This window comes from Carcharhinus amblyrhynchos, chromosome 2, assembly GCF_965287045.1.
Source record: "Carcharhinus amblyrhynchos chromosome 2, sCarAmb.v2.hapA, whole genome shotgun sequence".
Lineage (NCBI taxonomy): Eukaryota > Metazoa > Chordata > Chondrichthyes > Carcharhiniformes > Carcharhinidae > Carcharhinus > Carcharhinus amblyrhynchos.
Window position 1 is genome coordinate 13,584,918 of NC_137325.1, and position 24,730 is coordinate 13,609,647.

Consider the following 24,730-nt stretch of genomic DNA (forward strand, 5'->3'; position numbering starts at 1 on the left):
TCATTTTTCCAGAGCACTCCGATTTTCCATCACAGGATCTGGCTATTGAATACATGGAGACTTCGTCTCAAACCCTAACAGATACCCATTCCTCTTGTAAAGAAATACTTTGGCATCCGTTCTGAAATTCCTGAATCTGTACCCTCCTGAATTTCTGCCCTGGTTTGGCTGTAAGTAGGGGTACAAATTCACATTTCGGTCCCATTTCTATATGGATAAAGTGCTTACTCACTCTGGGATGGGTTTACTCAGGTCATCATTCATTGGTTTTTGACCAGACAGTTGTCACCCCTGCAAAGTGTTTTTTTCCAATGGCATTCCAATCCAAATGGACAAGCCCTACCACTATAAAATGTGTGTAATATTCTTTTTGATTAACTGTTCTTTTTCACATGGTGGTTAGCACTACTGCCTCACAGCACCAGGGACCCAGGTTTGACTCTGGTCACCGTCTGTGTGGAGTTTGCAGTTTCTGTGTGTGTGTGTATGGGTTTCCTCCATGTGCTCTGGTTTCTTCTCACAGTCCAAAGATGTGCAGATTAGGTTGACTGGCTATGCTAAAGTTGACCTTAGTGACAAGGGGATTAGCAGGGTAAATGTGTGGGGTTATGGGAATAGGGCCTGGGTGTGATTGTGGTTGGTACAAAGTTGATGGGCCAAATGGTCTCCATCTGTACCATTCGGATTCTATAATTCTATGATTCATTCAAATCCTCAATTCAGCATGTTGACTCTCAACAAAATTGATGCATTGAAAGTGTGGATGGCCACATGATCAAGATGGCCTCTCAGGCAACGACGTTCTTTTGGATAATTTACATACAGAAGTTGAAAAAGAGAAAACTGATACTTTCTCTCATCAGATTCTCAGTTTGATCCACTCGATTGCCAGGAACACAAATGAAAAGCATACTTCAGAAATTCATTTATTTAAAAATGTTCTCAAGACAATCTTAAGAAATTTAAGCCTCATGCAAATGAAGATAGGATATAAAATCAAGTATTTTACTGTACATGTGAAGTATTAGGTTCCATTTCATTTACAGCCAGAGTTCCTCACAAAACAATTTCCATTGATCTTAATCTGTAAATTTGCTGCATCAGGAATGCAGCAAGCACACTACATACCTTCAGAAAATGTATCACTTCAGTTTTGGATTAATATGATTTTTGCAGCTCTTGCAATATGATTTGCTTAATATATTTTTAAAAATCTTTAATGATGAGGATAGGAACTGACTGAAAAACAGACAACACTGGACAGAAGAAAATAAGTGAAGCTTGAGCTATTCAACACTAACCCAAATTCACAATTTATTAATATATAGGCATGACCATCCCATTGCCACCACTCAGTGATGGACAGCAGATTAATTGAATCATGTGACTTGATGAGCAACATTCAGCTTTGATTTTCTCAATTTGTGTAAAGGAGTATCATGCCATCAATAGTATGTAAAATTTTCAAAACTTTACAAAATTATCATCTTCCAATTCGTTTGAATTGGTACTAAACACATAGGGGCAAATTTTACTGTCCCATCCACTAGGGAATTAGAGCAGGCAAGGGGTGGACCATGGAAAGGTCCGTTGTCTTCAGGCGGGATTTTCCAGTTTAGGGCAAGCAAGGCCGGAAAATCCCACCCTTGGTTGCAGCTGGAAAGAAACTAACTGTTTTGAAATAATATTTAGATTATAAATCTTCAATTTTACAACTCACTTTTTAAAAATACATTTTTGCAGCATGTTAAATGGAACTATTTAAAATATTTTTGTTTCAGCTTAGTAGCATTTAGTTCTGCGAGTTACATTCCAGCATCTCAGCCAGGTCATTATTCACACATGCGTTTTAACTTGTGCCAACTAACCAAGCCTGTTTGTCTTCTTGCTTAACATCCACATGCACACACCTCTGCAAATGTTACTGGAGGACTATCATCAGAAGTAAAACTCTAATGGAATTTCTTTTTCCTAACTCTGGAAACGCTGGCCAGTTTTCATTTTCTTTCTCTCAAATTAATTCCTGTAACAAAAGGCTTGTCTTATGAAAAAAGTTGAACAGGTTGAGCATATACTCACTGGAGTTTAGAAGAATGAGAGGTAATCTTCCTAGGGTATAGTTTTATGTTTATTTATTATTGTCACAAGTAGGCTTACATTATCACTGCAGTGAAGTTACTGTAAAAATCCCATAGTGAAATTCCAGCACACTAAGGGAGAATTTAGCATGGCCAATGCACGTAACCAGCACATCTTTTGGACAGATATAGGGTATGTAGGGTTGATAGGATAGATACTAGGAGGATGTTCCCAGTCATGAGGGGACTGGAACTAGGGGACACAAATTTTAAGAATAAGGAGGTCTTCCCTTTAGGACAGAGATGAGGAGAATTTCTTTCTCTCAGACAGTTGTTAGTACAGAGCTCTCTTCCACAGGGAGCAGTGGAGGCTGGGTCATTTAATTTATTCGACGCAGAGCTAGACAGACTTTTCACAGGCATAGGAGGCATGGATTATTGGGGGAAGACAGGAAAGTGGAACTGGGACCACCAAGATGGTGGAGCAGGCTGGAGGGGCTGAATTCTGTTCCTTGTGTTATGTCTGACATCCACTATCACAGATGATATCAAGTAGCACAACACTGATCAGTGATTGAGTATGGCACCTTCACGGCTGATTGAATCACCAGCTAAACCTTCAGACACTTGGGAAACAAAATATACTTGAGTTAACTATTTTACATAAGAGTCATAAGCTGCTGTTCACCGTTATTCCTCCGATGGTTTGCAGCCTCTTTATATTCAACTTCCTCAAAGTTGTGGTGGATTGCATTGCCCCCATACATATCTTTGATAATTTCCTTCAGCGTTCTTAGTGTCAGAAAACTGAAAACGGCACTCACGCAATACAAGCAAGCGGAAATCAAGCCAAATAAAGCAACAGCAGCATCTCCCCCCTGAACATCACAATTCATAAAGGTGTAACCACGGCCGGCATACAAACGGTATCTTAATCTACAGACTTCTGTGCTGTTTACAGTAATAATAAGATGTAAATACAGTCCAACGCCCACTATATACCCGACACAGGCAAGAATATTGAACACAAATTCGGCTGTGAGAACTTTCGTGGAACAGCGATGAAGAGGTTTAGCACTGGCCACTAAAAAGAGAATGGTGAGAGAACCTGCAACAATGCTAAAAACTACCCCCCCGTAGACTCCAGGGGTTCTCATTTGGCTAAACTGCATGTCGAGATCCCGGACCTGCTCAAGCTCCGTGCCTTGGAAAGGGCTGTATGCTGAGTCAATGCTAAAAGCACCCATCCCAAGTCCTCCCATGGATGTGTAGCCTGATATCGCTGCTTGCGACGCTGCCACACAGATCAGGACCATGATATTGGTTGTTATCTCAGTGAACTGCAAAACACCTGTAAACAAAACACAAAGATTTTAAAACCATGCAATCACACAATAACTATGCATTTTGTGAAAGTTAAATTATTTCCTCGCAATCCAGTGGGTGTTGTGGAGCGGGGCAGGGGGACTATGGCGAATCTGTGGCTGATTTCACTTCCCATGTGTAGTGTAGTTTGGATTTTGGTATTGGACAGAGAGCACATGTCCCCTTCGTGCTCTGCCCCTTTTCTTTCGGCCCACGTCCAACCCTTGTTGCCCCCTGTGATGCCTAGGAGTTTGTAGCCAGGATGAGAGTCAGCATTAGGATTTGTGCCCATTGTGGCTGCAACACACATGGTCAGGGCCTCAATCCTATTTTCACTGATGGGAGGAGAAGGAAAACTTTCATCCCAAATATCCCAGCTAAAGTTTAAGTTTATTTATTAGTGTCACAAGAAGGCTTACATTACTGCTGCAATGAAGTTACTGTGAAAATCCCCTAGTCACCACACTCTGGTATCTGTTCGGACGCACTGAGGGAAAATTTGGCCAATGCGCCTAACCAGCATGTCTTTCAGACTGAGAGAGGAAATTGGAGCACCCAGAGGAAACCCAAGCAGACACGGGCAGAATGTGCGGATTCTGCACACAGTGACCCAAACTGGGAATCAAACCCGTGTCTTTGGCACTGTGTGGCGGCAGTGCTAACCACTGTGCCAGCCATGGATCAGATTACCATCCCACTGGGGCAAAAACAAGAATGACTTATGAATGGTTCTGGGGTTACTGATGTCAAGAGTCAGCAGTTCAAGTGATACTGAGTGAAACTTGAACTTGGATTGGTTTACACTTGAAAGCAACTTTACAATGTTATTTAAAGTTTTTATTCACAAACAAAATATTCCAAATTTAAATAATGATTATAACAAGTAAGGGACATTTCACATGTCTGGAAAGTAAAAATAAACTTGTATAAACAACCTTGAATTGGCAGTATATTTTACTGACTCTCGACATAAGAAATGCTCAATTCTTCAAAAATAGAAATATACTTTAATAAGCATAAATATGAATGAAAGGATCCAGACAAAGAAAAGCCTAACAGGAAGCAAGATGCAGAGGCAGAAGTAAAAAAATTTAGCTTTGACAATATCATTTCGAAGCTAATTTTATTGTTATTTCCTTAAGAAGAAAGAGGAAGGCAATTAATGTTTCTTTCTATGATTGGTCATATGGTCATGTTTAACAAATCAATAATCTTTCTGGATGGTGTTATAGGTATGCATGGGGAGCCTGAAAATGTGATTCAAATTACACATAGCTCATTACTTTTGTATTTCTTAACATCTATTAAACAGTTGATGAAGGCAAGCAAAATATATCTATTTGTAGGCCCCACTGATCATAGAATCATAGAAGCCCTATAACGCAGAAGAAGGCCAGTTGGCCCATGGAGTTCGCACAGACACAATCCCACCCAGGCCCTATCCCCATAATCCCACTGATCCACCCTGTTAGTCCCCCAACACTGGGGTCAATTTAGCATGGCCAATCAACCTAAACCACACATCTTTGGACTGTGGGAGGAAACTGGAGCATTTGGAGGAGACACTCACTCACATGGGGAGATTGGGCAAACTCCATCATCCATGGCCAGATTTGAACCCAGATCCCTGGTGCTGTGAGGCAGCAATGGTAACCACCATGCCACCCATAAAAACTGATGTTTTTAACGTGATTGTTTAAACATCAAGCTCTTGGAACTGGTTAGTATTTGCCAATGAAGTCTCCAAAACGGTTGACTAGATGATCGATGATGTGTTTACATGGTTTAGTAGCTCATTCAAGCCAGTGGACAAACAGATTCAAAAATTTAGTTTGATAAAAGATACTGGTTGACAATAGCTTTCAATAGTTTCAAAGTTTGTCAACTTTTCTGTAAATTGTTCATGTAAAAAATGAGTGCCACTAAACTGAAAACTTGGGTGACAAAAAAAAACCCACATTATAAATGTTGTTGTGATCAATCACTCATGCAAAGCCAGCATGAGAACAAATTCAACTCTAAGATTCATCATAGAAAAAATATCATTGTCCACTAATGCTAGAACAAATTACATGGATGCTGGATTAGATCATCAACCTGAAATGATAACCTTATTTACAAATAACAGCAAGCTGCAGGTTTTTGAGCTGATAAAGTCAGCATGGCTCTTCAGAGATTAAAAGTAGCCTGTTATTTTTAATTCCAACCACTCACTTTTGGGAAATCTTATTGTGCCCCTGAATTTATGAGCCTGAGGTTCTCAGTTCAAATCCCAGCCCGAGACATGATGGTCCAGGAAGATGTGGTCCACAATGTGGCCAACATGTGGAGTACAGACCTGCAAGTCCATCCAATACATGCCCATGGCAAATGCTAAGAGTGAGAGAGATACCTGGTCAGCTACATGATGGCAGCACAGTGGTTCGCACTGCTGCCTCACAGTGCCAGGGCCCGGGTTCAATTCCAGCCTCGGGTTGGAGTTTGCACGTTCTCCCAGTGTCTGCGTGGGTTTCCTCCGATGCTCCGGTTTCTTCCCACAGTCCAAAGATGTGCAGGTATTGTGAATTGGCCCTTTAATGTCCCAAGATGTGTAGAGTAGGGGATTAGTAGGTTAAATATGTGGGGCTACAAGGATAGGGCCTGGTTGGGATGTTTGATGGAGAGTCGGTACAGACTTGATGGGCCGAATGGCCTCCTGTTCTGTGGGGATTCTGCGGAAGAACCCGGAAGCCTTTACCATCATGATACGGGTCACAACATGCAATGTGCAGACCACCACAGCAACCCAGACTTCCTGAGTGAGCTGTAATTCACCACCATTCACACTTTTGGAGTTGTGATTTTGGCTTTATGTAAATATTCCAGGGTTATTCCATTTCATGTTATTGGTAAAATTGCATTTCAATTCCATTTTTAGAATTCAGTCACTATTTTCAATACTTTTGTTATACTGGCAACAAGATATTTGGAGGATTTTGTACCCAGCAGGTTGAATGTGACTACTTTCACTCTCCTTAGCTCTTGCGATAATATTTAAATTTAAGGCAACAATGTACATTCTTCACCCAGTTTTTAATAATAGATGTAATAAAGAATGCTTTTAAAAAAAGGGAAAACAAACCATTTATTTTCTTAAATGATTTACAGTGTAAAGTTAAAATACAAAATTTCACCCCAAAATATTCATTTATCATTTGTTCTGAATTGGACTTTAAAACATGCCTATCCCCTCTGACCCATTCAACATTGTTATTGCAAAAAATAAATGCATCTTTGAAGTCAAACTAATTTTCATGCCATAGTTTACAGTTTACATTAAACATTGGATTTGTTATTCCATTTGAAGAGTACAGACACATTTCTTTGTCACATATAATAATCTATTTTTAACATTTTATTTTGTACCATTTATCTCATAGCAGTATGCATTGTTCTGTCTGGAACTCTGTACAAATCTGTACAACATGTTAACGCAAAGCTGTGAAAATAGATCGTTAGGTGGGAAAAGCTAAGATGTTAAACCAAGCAGTTTAAGAACCAAAATGCCAGTCAACAATACTTAGATGCCATGTGGTCTTCACCATGGCCATATAGAAAACAGCAAAGTCTCTTAAGAAAGTATACAGACTAACGGGTTGGAATCTTCTATTCTGGAATCCAAGTTCGGTGGTGGGTGTGGAAATGGGAGTGATGTCTGCTGGGGAATGGGATCGCTGACTACACTCAATCCTGCACTGTTCCAATTCATTATGTATGGGAAGTTTTCTGATTCTTGCAAGAGAGAACTGGCAAGAAGTCACCATCCTGCCATCTCCTCATAGGATCAAAGCTCCGGATAAAGGGCATCCAGATCAGCCTTTCTACCTCTGCCCAGCCAGTGCCCCACCCTTCCCCACTAACTCTTGTCCACGCAGCCTGCACTGTCACCATCTAGTATCAAGCAGAGTCTCCCATTTACAGACACGCCCCAAAGAGGGCAATGCAACAGCAACTCACCACTAACCATGGAAGGAGCCGACCATGACAAGTACACGCTACTTATGTGCAATGATGAATGTTCTAATACCTTGCTGGTAGGGAATCAGAGCTGGCCTTTTAATGAGCTTCCATGACATGCTAATGCATGTAAAAGGGCTTCCCACTATTGTTTGTTAGGAAGCTGGAAAGTCCCAGGACGTAATTGCTAAAGTTCATCCCGCCGTCATGAAATTGACTCTTGGCCTCCAACAAATTAAGTTCCCTCGTATGACCTTAAATCTTTCAAAACCATACTGTAACCTAATGCCATCGTTACAATTCACCATGATACTGTACACAACAGTTTGGCTTTAGAAAACATCGAGCTGTGTTTGGAGTATATATACGTAGAGCCACTTGCACCCAGTACATTTACTTGTCTATTCACCACTAAATGAATCATAAAGAAACTCAAATCTTGGTGACAGAGTTGAAGTCATAGAGTCATACAGGTTTATAGCATGGAAACAGGCTCTTCGGCCCAACTTGTCCATGCCGCCCAGTTTTTACATTGAGCTAGTCCCAGCTGTCCATATTTGGCCCATATCCCTCTCTACCCATTGTAGCCATGCAACTGTCTAAACGCTTTTTAAAAGACAAAATTGTACCCGCCTCTACTACTACCTCTGACAGCTCATTCCAGAACTCACCACCCTCCGTGTGAAATAATTGCCCCTTTGAACCCTTTTGTATCTCTCACCTCTCACCTTAAACCTATGCCCTTTAGTTTTAGATTCCCCTATCTTTGGAAAAAGATATTGACTATCTACCTTATCTATGCTCCTCATTATGTTATAGATCTGTAATGAAGATAATGTTGTACTGATTTTAGATGATACAATCATATCACCGCACCCAGTAGATTCATTAACCTAGCATTGTGATGCCTTCACATGCAGATTGTACAAAACAAAATACATTTCATTATAGCTTCACCAGCAGATTGCCAAATCCATCAAGGACAGGTTCTGTTGCCCCTTAGGAACTCAGCAGCCCCAGATCAGGAGGAGCGGGAGAAGAAATATCGCCACTCCCCATTTGCTGGAAGTATACCAAGACTTGAGTAATGTGCAAGGAACATTGAGCTGAGCTGTGATGCCTTTCCCAGTCTTACAGCTTACATGCGAAGTGTAGCTGATTCAGGAAGTAAGCATTTGCAGAATTGTACTTTAATGGCTTAAAAATACCAGAGAAAAAAACCTCAGCACAGCACTGTAAATACATTTAAGAGATGTTACGGTGGCACAGGGGTGAGCACTGCTGCCTCATATCACCAAGGATCCAGGTTCGGTTCCCGGCTTGGGTCACTATCTGTGTGGAGTCTGCACCATCTCATAGCGCCTGTGTGGGTTTCCTCTGGTTTCCTCCTACAGTCCAAAGATATGTGGGTTAGGTGGATTGGCCTTATTAAACGCAGGAGATAGCGGAGGGGAGGGCGGCTGGTAAGATGCTCTTTCAGTGAGTCTTTGCAGACCCAATGGGCCGGATGGTCTCCTTCTGCAGCGTAGAAGGATTCTATTGATTCAGCCAGTTGCATTTTCTCTTTTTCCTGACCAGGAAGGTCGGCATTCCCAGTGAGTACAAAAGGATCTCAATCTATTTCATCACATGGACCCAATCCGTGGCACCAATACTCTCATTTCAGCACAAAGTCAAAAGCAGTGGACCGGTTGTTTTACAAATAAAAAGTAATGAACCTTTTACAAAAAAGGTCTTTTGTAAACCAGTGAATCAAACGAGTTCCTGGACAGGTAGAATGATTTCCATATCCTCTGGCACACCATTTCAAGTCACATAGGTAATGTGTTACAATCACTAACCTACAAATGAGGAAGTTAAATATTTTCATTACAGCAACAGTAAGTTTTCTTTGTTTAAATGTACTGCAAAACCCTACACGAACAAACAATATTTAAGAGAACAAAAGAACAATCACAAATACGATATTTCTAAATATCTTTCGCCCCTGACTTATATGCTGTTCACCTACACACCATACTGCCAAAAGAAACTAAAAGAATGTAAACAGAATAGCTGGCATCAGCTTTAACATTGTAACCGATCTTAGGATTTTGATAATATTTCATAGAATCCCTACGATGCAGAAGGAGGTCATTCGGCCCATCAAGTCTGCTTCGATCCAGGCCCTTTTCCCCACCCCATTCCCATAACCCCACACATCTCCCACAGCTAATTCTTCTAACTACACATCTTTGGACACTAAGGGGCAACTTAACACGGTCAATCCACCTGACCTGCACGTCTTTGGACTGCAGGAGGAAACCAGAGCACCCGGAAGAAACCAACACAGGCATGGGGAGAACATGCAAACTCCACACAGACAGCCGGTCACCTCAGGCCAGAGTTGAACCCGGGACCCTCGTGCTATGAGGCAGCAGTGCCAGTCACTATGCTACCATGCTGTCCCTGTTACTGACAGTTTATTCTTGTGGTCAATCCAAATAAATGCATGTCTGAATTATCGCCTTAGTTCATTGCTAAACACACTTTTCAAATGCCAGGGAACATTCTTTTTAATTATCCAGGCATCAACCCAGTAAGGTTAACATTTGGTGCTCATCCCTAATTAAACAGACTGGCTTATTTGGAATTTCAGAGAGAGCAGTTCAGAGTCAATCACATTTTTGTGGGGGATCTGGAGTTACACGTAAGACCAGACTGAGTAAGGATGGCAGATTTCCTTCCCTAAAAGAAATGGAATTTTTAAACAACCATCAATTTTCACTTACAGTCACCATTACTAAGACTAGCTTCGTGTTCCAGAAACCAGGGCAACATGTTGCCACAGTGGCTAACACTGCTGCCTCACAGCACCAGTGACCTGGGTTCAATTCTGGCCTCGGATCACTGTGTGTGTGGAGTTTGCACATTCCCCCCATGTCTGTATGGGTTTCCTATGAGTGCTCCGGTTTCTTCCACAGCCCAAAGATGTGCGGGTTAGGTTGATTGGCCATGCGATATTGCCCCTTAGTGTCAGGGGGATTAGGAGGTTAAGTACATGGGGTTACTGGAATAGGACCTGGGCGGGATTGTTGTCAGTGCAGGTTAGATGGGCCAAATGGCCTCCTTCTGCACTGTAGATTCTATGATTTTATAAATTGAATTTAAATTCCATTAGCTGCCCTGGTGAGTTTTGAACCCATGCCCCCCAGAGTATTAGCTAGTGCCTCTGGATTACTAGCCTGGCAATGTTACCATCACACCACCATTCACAGCCCTCCTTCCCATTGAATAAGCCTGTTAAAAGAAGCTTGTGTGACCTTCAGTCTGAAAGGGTCGGTGCCCAAATCAAGTTACTTTGTCCTTTTTATTTTCAACTTATCATGATGTGTTCTCATTTTTTTTTGTTTAACCATCATCATCATTGTTTTTTAACAATTGTGCAACTGTATTGAAACCTCCAGCGTAAGAAAGCAATTTGAAATTGATTGGGATATAAAGTAAAATATCAGAAGTCATGTAAGACATGATGGCAATAAAGGGTTCCATGATACAAAGCCATCGGAAATTATTTAGCATTTTATCCAGTTTTTAAAATATATTTGCCATCCCATGATGAGTCAGGCTAAAGAGGTAGCTTGCTGCAATGGTGAAGTATGGTAAAATGAGAACACAAAGATATGTGATAGAGGGATATGGACCAAACGCGGGAAATTAGGATCAGCTTGGGGGTTAAAAAAAAGGACTGCATTGACAAGTTGGGTCGAAGGGCTTGTTTCCATGATATAAACCTCTATGACTCTATGATATTGGTATCACTAATATCCAGGATGACATTATAGCCAATAGCTTATATATAAATTTGATCAATTCTTCTCAATCATTTCCACAAAGAAATTGCTGCCAGACAAGAGGCTACTGGCAAATATGTAAACATTAAAATTTGTAACAGAGATAATGGTCTAAAATGGTCACAATTTTTAGCTTAGCTCTAGTGTAAAGCACCCACCCTCCTTCTAGTGTCTGGCACAACATCTGCAGAGCAACTGTCAAGGCGAGTTACTTTACATATAGAATTTTTTTGCAACTCCAAACAGTTACAACGTGACTGGGAATCAAAACACATTTCCATTTATACTTCAGAAGCAACAAAGGACCGGTGGTCAGGTTAATGTGCCCCTTCAGTGGGTTAGTGATAGTTGGAGCTACACACACAAGGGGGGATTTCAGTTGTCTGCACTCTGAAACAGGAATTTCACTGGAGTACAAATCCATAACATTAACTGCATCAACTCAGATAAAACATACAAAGACAACATCAGTTTTTGACATCTAATCTTTTCAAATTGCTAACTTAGCTCCTTCAATGATCCAGACTTTAATTGATTAGCAGAAACGTATAAAACTTGAGTGATTAACTAATAGCTTATATATGAAGTTGATCAGTTCTTCACAATAATTTCCACGAAGAAATTGCTGCCATACAAGAAGCTCCTGGCAAATACGTAAACATTAAAATTTGTAACAGGCAATGGTCTAAAATATACACATCACAAAACTAACATCCATTACATCCTTAACTGAATCAACAGAATATGCCTAATTTAACTCAAGTGTTATGATGAATTCAAATTGACTATTTTGTGGTCTGTCACCTGATTATATTTAACTGATTTGCACAAATATTATACTTTTCTATATTAATTTGCCAAATATCATGCCACAAAATTACTGTTACAGTTTTCTCAAATCCCAAAACTGACACAATGGACTTTTTTTCCTTAAGCTGGTTGTAGGCTGGTAAAGACTACTGGTTAAAAAAATCAGACAAATCCATCTTGTGATTTGTAACATCAGCTTCACTTTCGGAACCATGTTTATATGTACAAGAGGTCAGGTTTCATTGGCACCATCTCGGGAGATCCCTGCACAGTGGATCTCCCGGGGGACTTTGTGTATTCTGGCTGCGTAGCTTGCATCTCTTGGTAAGCCAGGGCACCAAACACCACTCCGGCAATGTAAACAACGATCAGCATCACAGCAAAGATAGAAACTGCAACCTCCGTGCCGAGAATGGCGCATTTCACCGAGCTGTAGCCGTGCCGGTTGTAGAGCGACTCCCTCTGCTGGCATGTGTCAGTGGCATTAATTTTATGAATGAAGTGAAGGTACAAGGCTACTCCTATGATGTAAGCCAGGGCCGCAAGAACCTTCGCCACACATTCCAGCAGCAGGAAGTTTGAGAGTGTGCCGTGCTGCATGGAGGACCTGTTGTGCTGCATCACCCATCCGCCAATAAGAAAGGCCACGGCCAAAGCAAAGAGGACAACACTCAGCCCCACCGCGCAGTACACAGTGGTCGATTTCATCCCGTTGTACTGCACGTCTAGTTCACCGATCTGCTGCACCTCGTGGTTTAGAAATCCACTGTTGGCATAACCCATGTTGTAATAATAGGCACTCCCGAAGCCTCCGATACTCGCAAAGCCAGCAGAGGCGCTCTGGGTTGCCGCTGCGCAGATCAGCACCACCAGGTTCAGAATGATCTCAACCATCTGCAGCAGCCCTGCAACAAGCAGATCGAGGAAGTCGGTTAATGGAAAAGCGCAGCACACTCAGTCCAACACCTCAACACAGCAGACCAAAAGCGGATACAGGGGCAGAAGAGAATCCATCCATAACTAGACTACACCGTAGTTAAAATATTTCATTGTACAAGCAGGAATGCACAGTCATTTCTTCTTTATTTGTTCTTGGTAAATGGGCTGGCCAGCATTTATTGCCCATCCCTAGTTGCCCTGGAGAAGGTGGTGACGAACTGCTTTCCTGAATCATTGATACAACTGAGTGGCTTGTTCAGACATTTCAGAAGGCAGTTGAGAGTCAACCACATTGCTGTGGCTCTGGAGTCACATGTAGACCAGACCAGATAGGGACGGCAGATTTCTTTCCCTAAAGGACAGTAGTGAGTCAGATGGGTTTTTCCGACAATCGACAATGGTTTTGTGGACTTCAGTAGATTCTTAGTTCTAGGTTTTTTTGTTGAATTCAAATTCCACCAGCTGCTGTGGTAGGATTCGAACCTGGGTCCTCAGAACATTAGCTGAGTTTCTGGATTAATAATCTAGTGATAATACCACCAGGTCATCGCTTCCCTAATTAGTAATTAGAAAAGACTAAAATTTAATTGAGTCTAATCTTTATAAAGGTACATTTATGGTTCAGGGAACAATGTCATTGCTTTAATGTCTCACATCATTGCAAGTGATTATCTTCGTGTGTTTTTTGATATTCATAGAATTATAGAATCCTATTATGCGGAAGGATTAGGCTCATTGAGTCTGCATTGGCCACAATCCCATCCAGGCCCTATCCCCACAACCCCATGCATTTATCCCAGCTGATACTAAGTGACAATTTAGCATGGCCAATCCATCTAACCTGCGCATCTTTTAACTGTGGGAGGAATCTGGAGCACCTGGAGGAAACCGACACAGACATAGGGAGAATGTGTAAATTCCACACAGACAGTGACCCAAGACCAGGAATCGAACCCGGGTTCCTAAAGCACTGCTGTCACCTATTCTAAGATGATAATAAAGAATTTTAATACCTTGATTGCCTTTATCATGTTAATTAGTGCAGTTTAATTGAACCACAGGAAGTTTTAATTTACCTGATCTGCAGGCTCACTTTCTTTGTATGAGACAATTCTATTCGGAATTCGGAGAAGCAAAAACTTTAGATGTTAGAAATCCAAAACAATAATGAATTAAAAAATGCTGAAAACAGCAGGACAGAAGCATCCATGGAGAGAATGGACAAGGGTAACAATTTAGGTGCAGACCTTCACACTAAAAAGTTCTGATCAATAAGGGCATTAAGGGTTATGGGGAGCAGGCGGGTAAGTGGAACTGAACTACTTTCAGATCAGCCATGATCTTATTGAATGGCGGGGCAGGCTTGAGGGACTAGATGGCCCACTCCTGCTCCTATTTCTTATGTCCTTAAGAGAGTCCTGTCTAAGGGTCCACATTAGCTGTTAACTCATCTTTCCTCTTGTCATGTGCTTCCCTTCCTCATGCACATTTCCATCATTTCAGTTTTTCAAAAGCTGTATACATTTGAACTAGAATGTACCAGAGACTGGTTTAGATTACACTAGAAAAATGCAAAGTTTGGAGTTGCAGTTCCATTCTTCGAGTGGCATAGTGGAACCGCTGCTAGACCCGCAAGTCAGAGACCCAGGATAATGCTCAGGGGACCAGGGCAGGTGGTGACATTTGAATTCAATAGAAATCTGGAATTAAAAGCTAGTAATGTCCGTGAAACCATTGCCGATTCTTGTAAAAGCCGTCTGGTTCCCTACTGTCCTTTAGGGAAGGAAATCTGTCTTCCTTACTCAGCCTGGCTTACACATGACTCCAGACCCACAGCAGTGTGGTTGACTTTTAAATGCCCTCAGAGATGGGGCAACAAATGCTGACCCAGCCAGCGACGGCCACATCCCATGAAAGAGGAAGAATCAAAAAGAAAAGTCTCGGCTTGCCTTGTTATTTTTAGGAAGGTCCATAGTGGCTTCTAATTTGCCCTTCAGCTCCCATCACACTGCAGCAATATACAAACAGTGCTCCCTAAACTGTGCTTAAAGACAGTCCAGAGTGTGATGGCTGTAATTAATGTGGTTTTTGTAGAGAATCCTGTATAATCCACAATTGATACAAAATGCAAGTTAACTCTTTTCTTGATAGGCAGGTCTAAATCTACTTTTGTTGACCATTATCACTTTTACCCAAGACGGAAAGGCTTCATGCGGGAGATGTATGAAATACAACACATTATCCTCTTCCTCATCACGACGTTTGTCTTCAATATGATTACTACTTTCCTTACAGGGGCTTGCCTTGTTTGGCTCTCCATTCGATGGAGGAACAAGGAGCTTCCCACAACAGATCTTAAGTGGGCAGATTGATGGGATGTGTTCCCTGGTCTGGGGATCATGGCCTTGATCACACTTTGGGTCATCCCTCACCTTCCACTTGTGGAGCAGGTGGCTATTTTATCCAGTACAGATTCTGTTGAACGCTGTCCATTGTCCTCAAGAGGTTAAAGTCAGGAACCTCTACTGTTGGGTCATCAGAGGTGTTGGTTCTTAATGCTGTACGTGTCTCATGTTTTCAAGCACTTGAGGATATGATGATTCTCGTTGTCTATCCAGCATTTCCCTCCAGGCCTTGAAACAACTTGTTTCAGGAAGCAAGGGAAGTCTCAGCTCAGAAACAGGTCGTCAGCTCAACCACAGTCAGTGTTTACACTTCACATGGTGTGCAAGAACTAGGAACAGGAGGAGGCCATTCAGCCCTTTGAGCTTGCTTCACCATTCAATAAGAAGTCTCAGAATACCAGCTTAAAGTCCAACAGGTCCAACACCGGTATCTCACATCATGGCTACTATTCAAAAAGGTCATGGCTAAAACTCCACCCACTTGACTTCCCTTCATAACCCTCAACTCCTTTCTTGATCAAAAGATCTAACTCCATCGTGAAAGTATTCAGTGACCCAGCCTCTGCTGGTCTCTGAAGAAGACCATAGCCTACCAACTCTGAGAAAAATCACTTCTGCTCATTTTAGTCTTAAATAGGAGACCCCTATTCTCCCCTTCATGGGGAACATCCTCTCAGCATCCACCCTGTCAAGTCCCCTCAGAATCTTATACATTTGAAGAAGATTCTTCTGAACGCCAGTGATTACAGGCCCAAGCCGGCACAACCTTTCCTTGTAAACCAAACCCTTGCAAGGAATCATTTGAGTGAAGCTTCGCTGAACTGTTTCAGAGGCCAAAACTGACCATTTACTTCAAATGTGCTCTCAGAGCCCTTGTACAGCTGTAGCATAGAACCCCTACAGTGTAGGAGGAGGCCATTTAGCCCATTGAGTTGCATCAACTTTGACAGAGTATATTCCCCAGGCCCTAACGCCTGCCATATCCCCATACATTTACCATGGCCAATCCACCAAACCTACACATCTTTGGACTGTGGGAGGAAACTGAAGCACCTGGAGGAACTCCATGCAGACATGGGGAGAATGTGCAAACTCCACACAGACAGTCACCCAAAGCCGAAATCAAACCCGGGTCCCTGGCGCTGTGAGGCAGCAGTGCTAACTACTGTGCCACTGTATTGTACAGCAACAGTTCCCTACTTTTATACTCTATGCGCCTTGCAATGACTACCAAGATATCATTTGCTTTCTAATCACCTGCTGTACCTGTGTACTAATCTTGGGATTCATGTATCAGGACACCCTGTAGCATTTAAGTGATAGACTGTTTTTCTGTTCTTCCTACCAAGGTGGACACATTCACATTTTCACTCATTCTACTCCATCTGTCAAACTTTTTCCCCACATACTTAACCAATTCAAATCCCTCTGTAGACTACGTGAGTCCATGTCCCCTTCAGAACTTACTGTTCTGCCCATCTCTGTGTTCAGCAAACTTAGCTACCATACATGACTTCATCCAAGTCATTGATGTGGACTGTAAATAGTTGAGGCCCCTTCACTGATCCCTGTGGTACTTACTCCACTAATTACAATTTGCCAATCTGAAAAAGATCCACTTAGCCCTACTTTCTGTTTCCTGTCAGCTAACTTATCCCCTACACCATGAATTCTTACTATCTGTAGTAAGCTTTGATGTGCCACCTAATCAAATGTCTTTTGGAAATCTAAGTACACCACATCCATAGGTTCCCCTTTATCCACATTGTTTTTTTTCCCTTCCTCAAAGGACACTAATAAATTAGTCAAACATAATTTACTTTTCACAAAGCCATGTTGACTCGGCCCAATTGTGTTATGATTTTCTAAAGGTACTGCTATTCCAGCCCCAGTAGTGGATTGTAGCATTTTCCTTAAGTCAGGCTAACTGGCATATAGTTTCCTGCTTTCTGTCTCCCTCCTTTTTTGAATAGTTTAATTTGTGATTTTCCAATCCGTTGGTTTTCCAAGTTCCTGTTTCTTTTAATCAATGACCTTTATAGGATATAGTATCAGTACATCGTAGAAAGGTTATAGCAGAGGAGGACAACATGATCACCTGTTCTCAGGAAAAGAGTCACTTCTTGCCCCATTCCCTTGCCTTTTACCCACAGCCCAACAGTTTGAGAGAATTATCTAATTGCTTTTTGAAGACCATGATTCCAGGGATGAGTGGTTTCTTGTCTTTTGGAGAGAGATTGACCAGTTTAGGCCTGTACTTTCTAGAATTTAGACGAATGAGGGGATATCTAATGGAGGTATATGACATTGACAGGGTAGATGTAGACAAGGTGTTTTCCCTTGTTGAGCAATCTAGAATGAGAGGTCGTAGTTTTAGGATAAGAAGCGGCAGATTTAAAGCAGAGATGAGGAGAAACTTCTTCTCCGAAAGAGTCGTGAGTCTGTGGAATTCACTAGCCCAGAGTGCAGTGGATGCGGAGACTAAATTTGAGGAGATAAGCAGATTTTTAATAGTAATGGCTATGGAGAACGGGCAGGAAAGTGGAATCGAGGCCAAGAATAGATCGTATTGAATAGTGGAGCAAGCTTGAGGGGCTGAATTGCCTACTCCTAGTTCTTAGAATTATAGATAGAATTGCACAAGGAGGACATTCAGCCCATCGGGTCTGCACTGACCACAATTCCACTCAGGCTCTGTCCCCATAACCCCATGCATTTACCCCAGCTAGTTCCCCTCACACGAAGGGGCAATTTAGCATGGCCAATCCACCTGACTCGCACATCTTTGGACTGTGGGAGGAAATCAGAGCACTCAGAGGAAACCCACGCAGGCACGGGGAGAATATGCAAATTCCACAGACAGTGACCCAAGCTGCGAATCGAACCCAGGTCCCTGGAGCTGTGAGACATCAGGACTAACCACTATGCTGCCTCATTATGCAACATTCAGACAAATGAACTCAAACTTTGATGCCTGTCCATTACCGTATATGGACATTTAGCTTAGGGAAATCAGTAAGCACTATTACAAGTCTTCAAAAACCAAAACTAATGTGAAAAACCTACTTCTAGCTATGACTTATTAAGGGAAGAACTTTTCATTTGCCTTACAAATAACACAACTAAAAATTGGTCATATCCTGTGCAATTGGTAACTTCAGTTGTGCCTGTAAGCTCTCTCACATTACACTCCAATAGGTTAAGCAAGTTTAATTCTTAACAATTAATTACGAAAGATGCAAATTATATTTGAGCATACAGCAGTCAACAGCAATAATCAGCATGGATCTCTAAGGATGAGCAAACAAGGTTCTGTTCTTTTCTCATCTCATATCATGTGTCAAACTTTTTAAATTACTATCTGCTGCAGTTACTGTCATTTCAGGATTTCTTATTTTGAGTGAGAAGAAGGAGTCAGATTGGAAAAACCATAACATTGTACATAACCAATCCTTCCAGCATTACTGAGTTTTGTACTACTGCATGAGATCTGGCAACAACAAATGAAATTAAAGGCTGGAAGTCATAGAATACAGTAGTGCAGAAGGAGGCCATTCAGCCCATCAAGTCTGCACCGGCTCTCCAACAGAGCATCTTACCCAGCCTACCCTACCCTGCATCCCCATGCATCCCACTCTGCCAATCTAGCATGGCCGATTCACCTAACTGGCACATCTCTGGATTGCGGGAGGAAACCAGAACACCCTGAAGTAACCAACTCAGACACGGGGAGAACGTGCGAACTTCACACACAGTCTCCCGAGGCTGGAATTGAACCCGGGTCCCTGGCGCTGTGAGGCAGCAGTGCTAACCGCTGTGCTACCATGCTGCCCCTAATGTAATGGTAGCAATTCGAACAAAAACAAAATTGCCTCTTCTAGCACCACAGATTGGCAGTTAATCCACTTGTGCTACCAGGAGTCGGAACAAAGTTGCGACTTGTACAAATACGACAAACATAATCACTGAATCCAAATGGAAAAGAAATTCAGGCTTCATTATGAAGAGTCACAAAGCTACATGTTCCAAATTGCAAGCTGCAGAGATTTAAAAGATTGAAATACTGGGAATCTTAATAAGGTTACTCACCTGCACATAATTCCCAAATGGATTTCAAAGGTGGAGAGTTAATTATAAGATCACTTGCATTAGGATTAAAAATAGTGACACTCGAGTAACACACAGCACTGATTAAATGTTACTAAGCAGTCTGTCACTTTTCTTTTCAAAAAAGTTTGGGGCGGCATGGTGACACAGTGGTTAGCACTGCTGCCTCACAGCGCCAGGGACCTGGGTTCAATTCTGGCTTCGGGTCACTGTCTGTGTGGAGTTTGCATGTTCTTCCCATGTCTCTGTGGGTTTCCTCCGGGTGCTCTGGCTTCCTCCCACAGCCCAAAGATGTGCGGGCTAGGCTGACTGGCCATGATAAAGTGACCCTGGTGTCAGCGGAGTAAACATGTGGGGTTACGGGGATAGGGCCTGGGTGGGATTGTGGTTGGTGCAGGCTCGATGGGCCAAATGGCCTCCTTCTGCACTGTAGGGATTCTTAAAAAAAATGATTTAAAATGTTGGTGCAGTGTGGTTGATCATCTGTCCTCCAGTTCTGGCAAGGACAGCAGTTATCACGAGTTAGTGAAATAGACAGCAGCTTGGCACTCCGAGCTTTCTCTGCCACTGTAGAAGCTGCACGCGCGCAATGGCAAAAGCATAGTAAAAACAAATTCGCACAGAGGCTGGAAATCTGAAACAGAAAATGCTGGAAAATCTCAGCCAGTCTGACAGCACCTGTGGAGAGGGAGTAGAGCTGATGAATTGTCATCCAGACTCAAAACCTTGGTTCTGTTCTCTCTCCACAGATGCTGTCAGACCTGCTGAGATTTTCCAGCATTCTCTGTTCTTGTTGCTGCCTCCACAATGTGAAGCAAGGAAAGAGCATTCCATTAATAGTCTGGAATGCAGTTGGGATCGTACAACTACTGATGGGTTAGGAGTCCAAAATAATCTCATAGAATCACTACAAGAGGCCATTCGGCCCATTGACTCACTCTCCGAAAGGGCATCTTGCCCAGACCCTCTCCCCACTCCTATAACTTCACACATTTATCCCGCAAATCTCTATAGCTTCACACATTTACCCCGCTAATTCCATAACCTACACATCTTGTGACACTGAGAAGAAATTTAGCATAGCCAATCAACCTAACCCGCACATCTTTGGACTGTGGGAGGAAACCCGGAGCATCTGGAGGAAACCCACGCAGAGACAGGGAGAACATGCAAATGCCACACAGACAGATAATCACCCAAGGCCAGAATCGAACCCAGGTCCCTGGCACTGTGAGGCAGCCGTGCTAACCACTGTGCCGCCCCACATTCTGTCAAGTTAGAACATCTTGTTACACAATTTAGTTTCTAATTAGACCTTTTAGCCTAAATTTCCAAAATTATAGAAAGCTAGATCTCAAAAATTGTGCAGAAAATAGCAGGAATGCCTCAATTTAAGCTATTGAACTCAAAAATCCCATCATGACTCCATCCTTTAGCAACACATCTGACACAGTTCCTGTGGGTTTGGGTGGAGAAATGTCCTCTGATCGCCACTCCCCGTGAAAATTTTCAATTCTTTTACAATTCATCATTTTTCCAAAGAAAAGAAAGAATAAGTCTCTCATATTCCTCCAGGATGTCAGCCGGTGACTAATGGTGTGCCTCAGGGGTCAGTGCTAGGAGCACAACTTTTCACACTATACGCTAACATCTGGAGGAAGGAACTGAAGACACAGTTGCTAAGTTTGTGAACGCTACAAAGATATGTAGAGGGACAGGTAGTATTGAGGAAGCAGGGAGACTGCAGAAGGGTTTGGACAGGTTAGGAGAGTGGGCAAAGAAGTAGCAGATGGAATACAATGTGGAAAAGTGTGAGGTTATGCACTTTGGAAGGAGGAATGGAGGCAGAGACTATTTTCGAAATGGGGAAATGCTTGCTTAGGAAGTCAGAAACAAAGGGACTTGGGAGTCATTGTTCAATATTCTCTTAACATTAACGTGCAGGTTCAGTCAGCAGTTAGGAAGGCAAATGCAATGTTAGCATTCATGTCGAGAGATGTAGAATACAAGAGCAGGGATGTACTTCTGAGGCTGTATAAGGCTCTGGTCAGACCCCATTTGGAGTATTGTGAGCAGTTTTGGGCGCCATATCTAAGGAAGGATGTGCTGGCCTTGGAAAGGGTTCAGAGGAGGTTCGCAAGATAATCTCTGGAATGAAGAGCTTGTCGTATGAGGAACGGTCGAGGACTATGGGTTGTACTCGTTGCGGATTAGAAGGATGAGGGGGAATCTTACTGAAACTTACAGGATACTGCAATGCCTGGATAGAGTGGACGTGGAGAGGATGTTTCCACTAGTAGGAAAAACTAGAACCAGAGGGCACCACCCCAGACTACAGGGACGATCCCTTAAAACAGATATGGGGAGGAATTTCTTCAGCCAGAGAGTGGTGAATCTGTGGAGCTCTTTGCCGTAGAAGGCTGTGGAGGCCAGGTCATTGAGTGTCTTTAAGTCAGAGATGTAGGTTCTTGATTAATAAGGGGATCAGGAGTTACGGAGAAAAGGCTGGAGAAGGGGGATGAGAGAAAAAAAAAATCAGCCACGACTGAATGGTGGAGCAGACTCGATGGGCCGAGTGGCCTAATTCTGCTCTAGAGCTCAGACGGATGTATTGCATGCATACGCTGTGATGTAATGGCTGCAGGTTCAATAGTCGAAACTTAACAACACCTGGTTACAGTATAGCCACAGCTCAGAAACTACTAGGCAGGAAAAATGTTCAAATGGGAGTGGCTCATTCCTGAAACTGGGGCAGTTAAAACCAGTTTGGTTACTATAGTTTCTGGAGGACAAATATAGAAACAGTCCAATAGAAACTCCAAAGTCAGTTACTGTGCAACAACAACAATAACAAGGAAGGAACTTTACTCTTCCATTGTCTACACACGGTTCATCTGTACTATTTCACAGGTAGTTAATACTTCTTGAACTTTTCCTAAATCCAGGGGTGGGATCTTCCGCAGCTCACGGGATTTCGTGGTGGAGGCAGCCCACCATTGGTCAGTGGAATCTTCTAGTCAACAGGGCTTCCTGATTTACAAAGCACCCACCCTTCCGCAACAGGAAACATACAGTGAGGGGGGGCAGTGGGGGTCGAACATTGGTGGAAATGCAAGGGCAGCACGGCGGCACAGCGGTTAAGTCTGCTGCCCCACCGTGCCAGGGTCCCGGGTTCGATTCCCGGCCTCGGGTCGCTGCCTGTGTGGAGTCTGCACGTTCTCCCCGTGTCTGCGTGGGTTTCCTCCGGGTGCTCCGGTTTCCTCCCACAGTCCAAAAGGTGTGTGGGGTTAGGTTGATTGGCCATGCTAAATTGCCACTCAGCGTCAGGGGAATTAGCAGGGTAAATGCGTGGGGTTAAGGGGATTGGGGGCTGGGTGGGATTGTAGTCAGTGCAGACGAGATGGGCTGACTGGCCTCATTCCGCACTGCAGGGATTCTATGATCTATTCCACCAGCGGGAACGGCTGGAAAATTCTAGCCCACAACTACAATAATGCCACGTTACAGGATATACAAGGTCTTTTGATGGTTATCATAGAATCCCTACAGTGGGGATCCTAGTCTCTCCCACTCATAGAAACACCTTCCACATATCCACTCTACCCAGGCCAAGCAGAATCCTGTAAGTTTCAATGAGATCCTCCCCCCCATCCTTCTAAACTCCACAGAGTACAGCAGTAAGACTGACCAGGTAATCGTAACTGATATTGACTAAGGACAAAATATTGACCAGGACCAACTCCCCTGAAGTTAATCGAAATAGTGATGTGGGATATTTTACTTCCAGCTGAGGACGGATAGGACCTCAGGTTAACCTCTCATCTGAAAAACAGCACCTTTGACAGCGCAACACAATCCCGGTCTAAATTTTGAGACATCACCTTTGACAGCGCAGCACAATCTCGGGGTTTAGATTTTGTTGTTCAGGCCCAGAAGCGGGACTCGAACTTTTGGACTCGAGAGGCGAGATTACCAACTGAGTCATGGCTCACATGCTATTCTGAGATTCTAATGCAATCTTCAAAGTGCAATACTTTTGGGGAAAAAAATTTCCAGGCTCTGACAGGGGAGTGAGACTAATTAGAAAACTCTTTCAAAAAAGCCACCGCATACACAGTGGGCTAAATAACCTCCTTCTGTTCTGCAAGATTCAATGGGTTGGAATTTTCTGGCCATTTCTGCCATGGTTGCAGAGAAGTTCTGCCATCTCTCGAATCACTGTATCTCTACTCACTACCTCCTCCTCACCTCCTGCATAACCACACACTCATCAGTACTACGGTGTTGCTTAGTATCCCTGTATCTCCAGTTTCAGGGATTGGGTTTCCTGCACTTCTCTGCTTTTCCTCATAACAGGTTGCCGACTTTTCTATGCGTTTGATTTTTCTCAGCCTGCAGAGCGAGTGCTTTCCTGTGGCACATCTTCTGTGAACCTTCTACGTGCCGATCAACTTGTGCTCCAGCTGACACTGTTCTGCTCCAGCAACAATATCTTCCGACACTTCATCCGGGTGTACCCCTCCTGGGATGGCGTGTAGGGCCAGGAAAATCCGCATCACGCACCCCAACAACCCTCCCCCTCTGCCCATAATTCAATGCAAGATTTTCCTAAAGCTAACTACTGTTAGTTTCTAAAAGAAAGTGGTGGGTTGGTTTTTTCCTCCCTGCGTGTGGGTAGAAGTAACCTATTCACGGGACGGTTCCATGAAAAATGTGGAGGATATACCCAGAGGGCATTTCCATCGCATCTGAATACTGTATACAAATTCCTGTCCTACAACTTGTGCAATCACTGCACAGACAAGTCTGAGCATTGGCGTTCATTCAATCTGAAATTCCCCTAGCTTTGACTGCTCGTTATTTTCTAAGTTATCAATGGTAATACAAATGTGGCAGCAGCTCAGAACACCAAATTCGTGCAGATGAGAAACCCTACACCCGACAGAGTCAAAGTTTAGATTTTTGGGGTCAGACAGAGAGAGGACAGGTTCCTTATTTTTTGTGCTCTGCCACTTTTCTTTTGGCTCAGGTCCAGACTCAAAGTTTAGAGTCAGAGTTTAGGGGCGACACAGTGGTTAGCACAGCTGCCTCACAGCATCAGGGACCCTGGTTCGATTCCCGGCTTGGGTCTGCGTGCAGTCTGCACATTCTCCCCGTGTCTGCGTGGCTTTCCTCCGGGTGCTCCAGTTTCCTCCTA

General features: G+C 43.0%; 1 protein-coding gene across 2 annotated transcripts in view; it reads right to left on the reverse strand.

Moving 5' to 3' along the window:
* Positions 1 to 919: 919 nt before the first annotated feature.
* The window catches only part of LOC145352557 (MARVEL domain-containing protein 3-like), a 32,451-nt gene continuing 8,640 nt past the window's right edge, over positions 920 to 24,730 (reverse strand). Inside the window, exon 4 of one of the 2 annotated variants that reach the window (XM_080202565.1) lies at positions 920 to 3,429. In XM_080202565.1, coding sequence (XP_080058691.1) covers positions 2,738 to 3,429 — 692 coding nt within the window. In that variant the 3' untranslated portion in view covers positions 920 to 2,737. Of the gene's footprint in view, positions 3,430 to 6,591; positions 12,988 to 24,730 lie in introns of those variants that run through there. The other variant, XM_080202575.1, reaches the window with a different exon arrangement.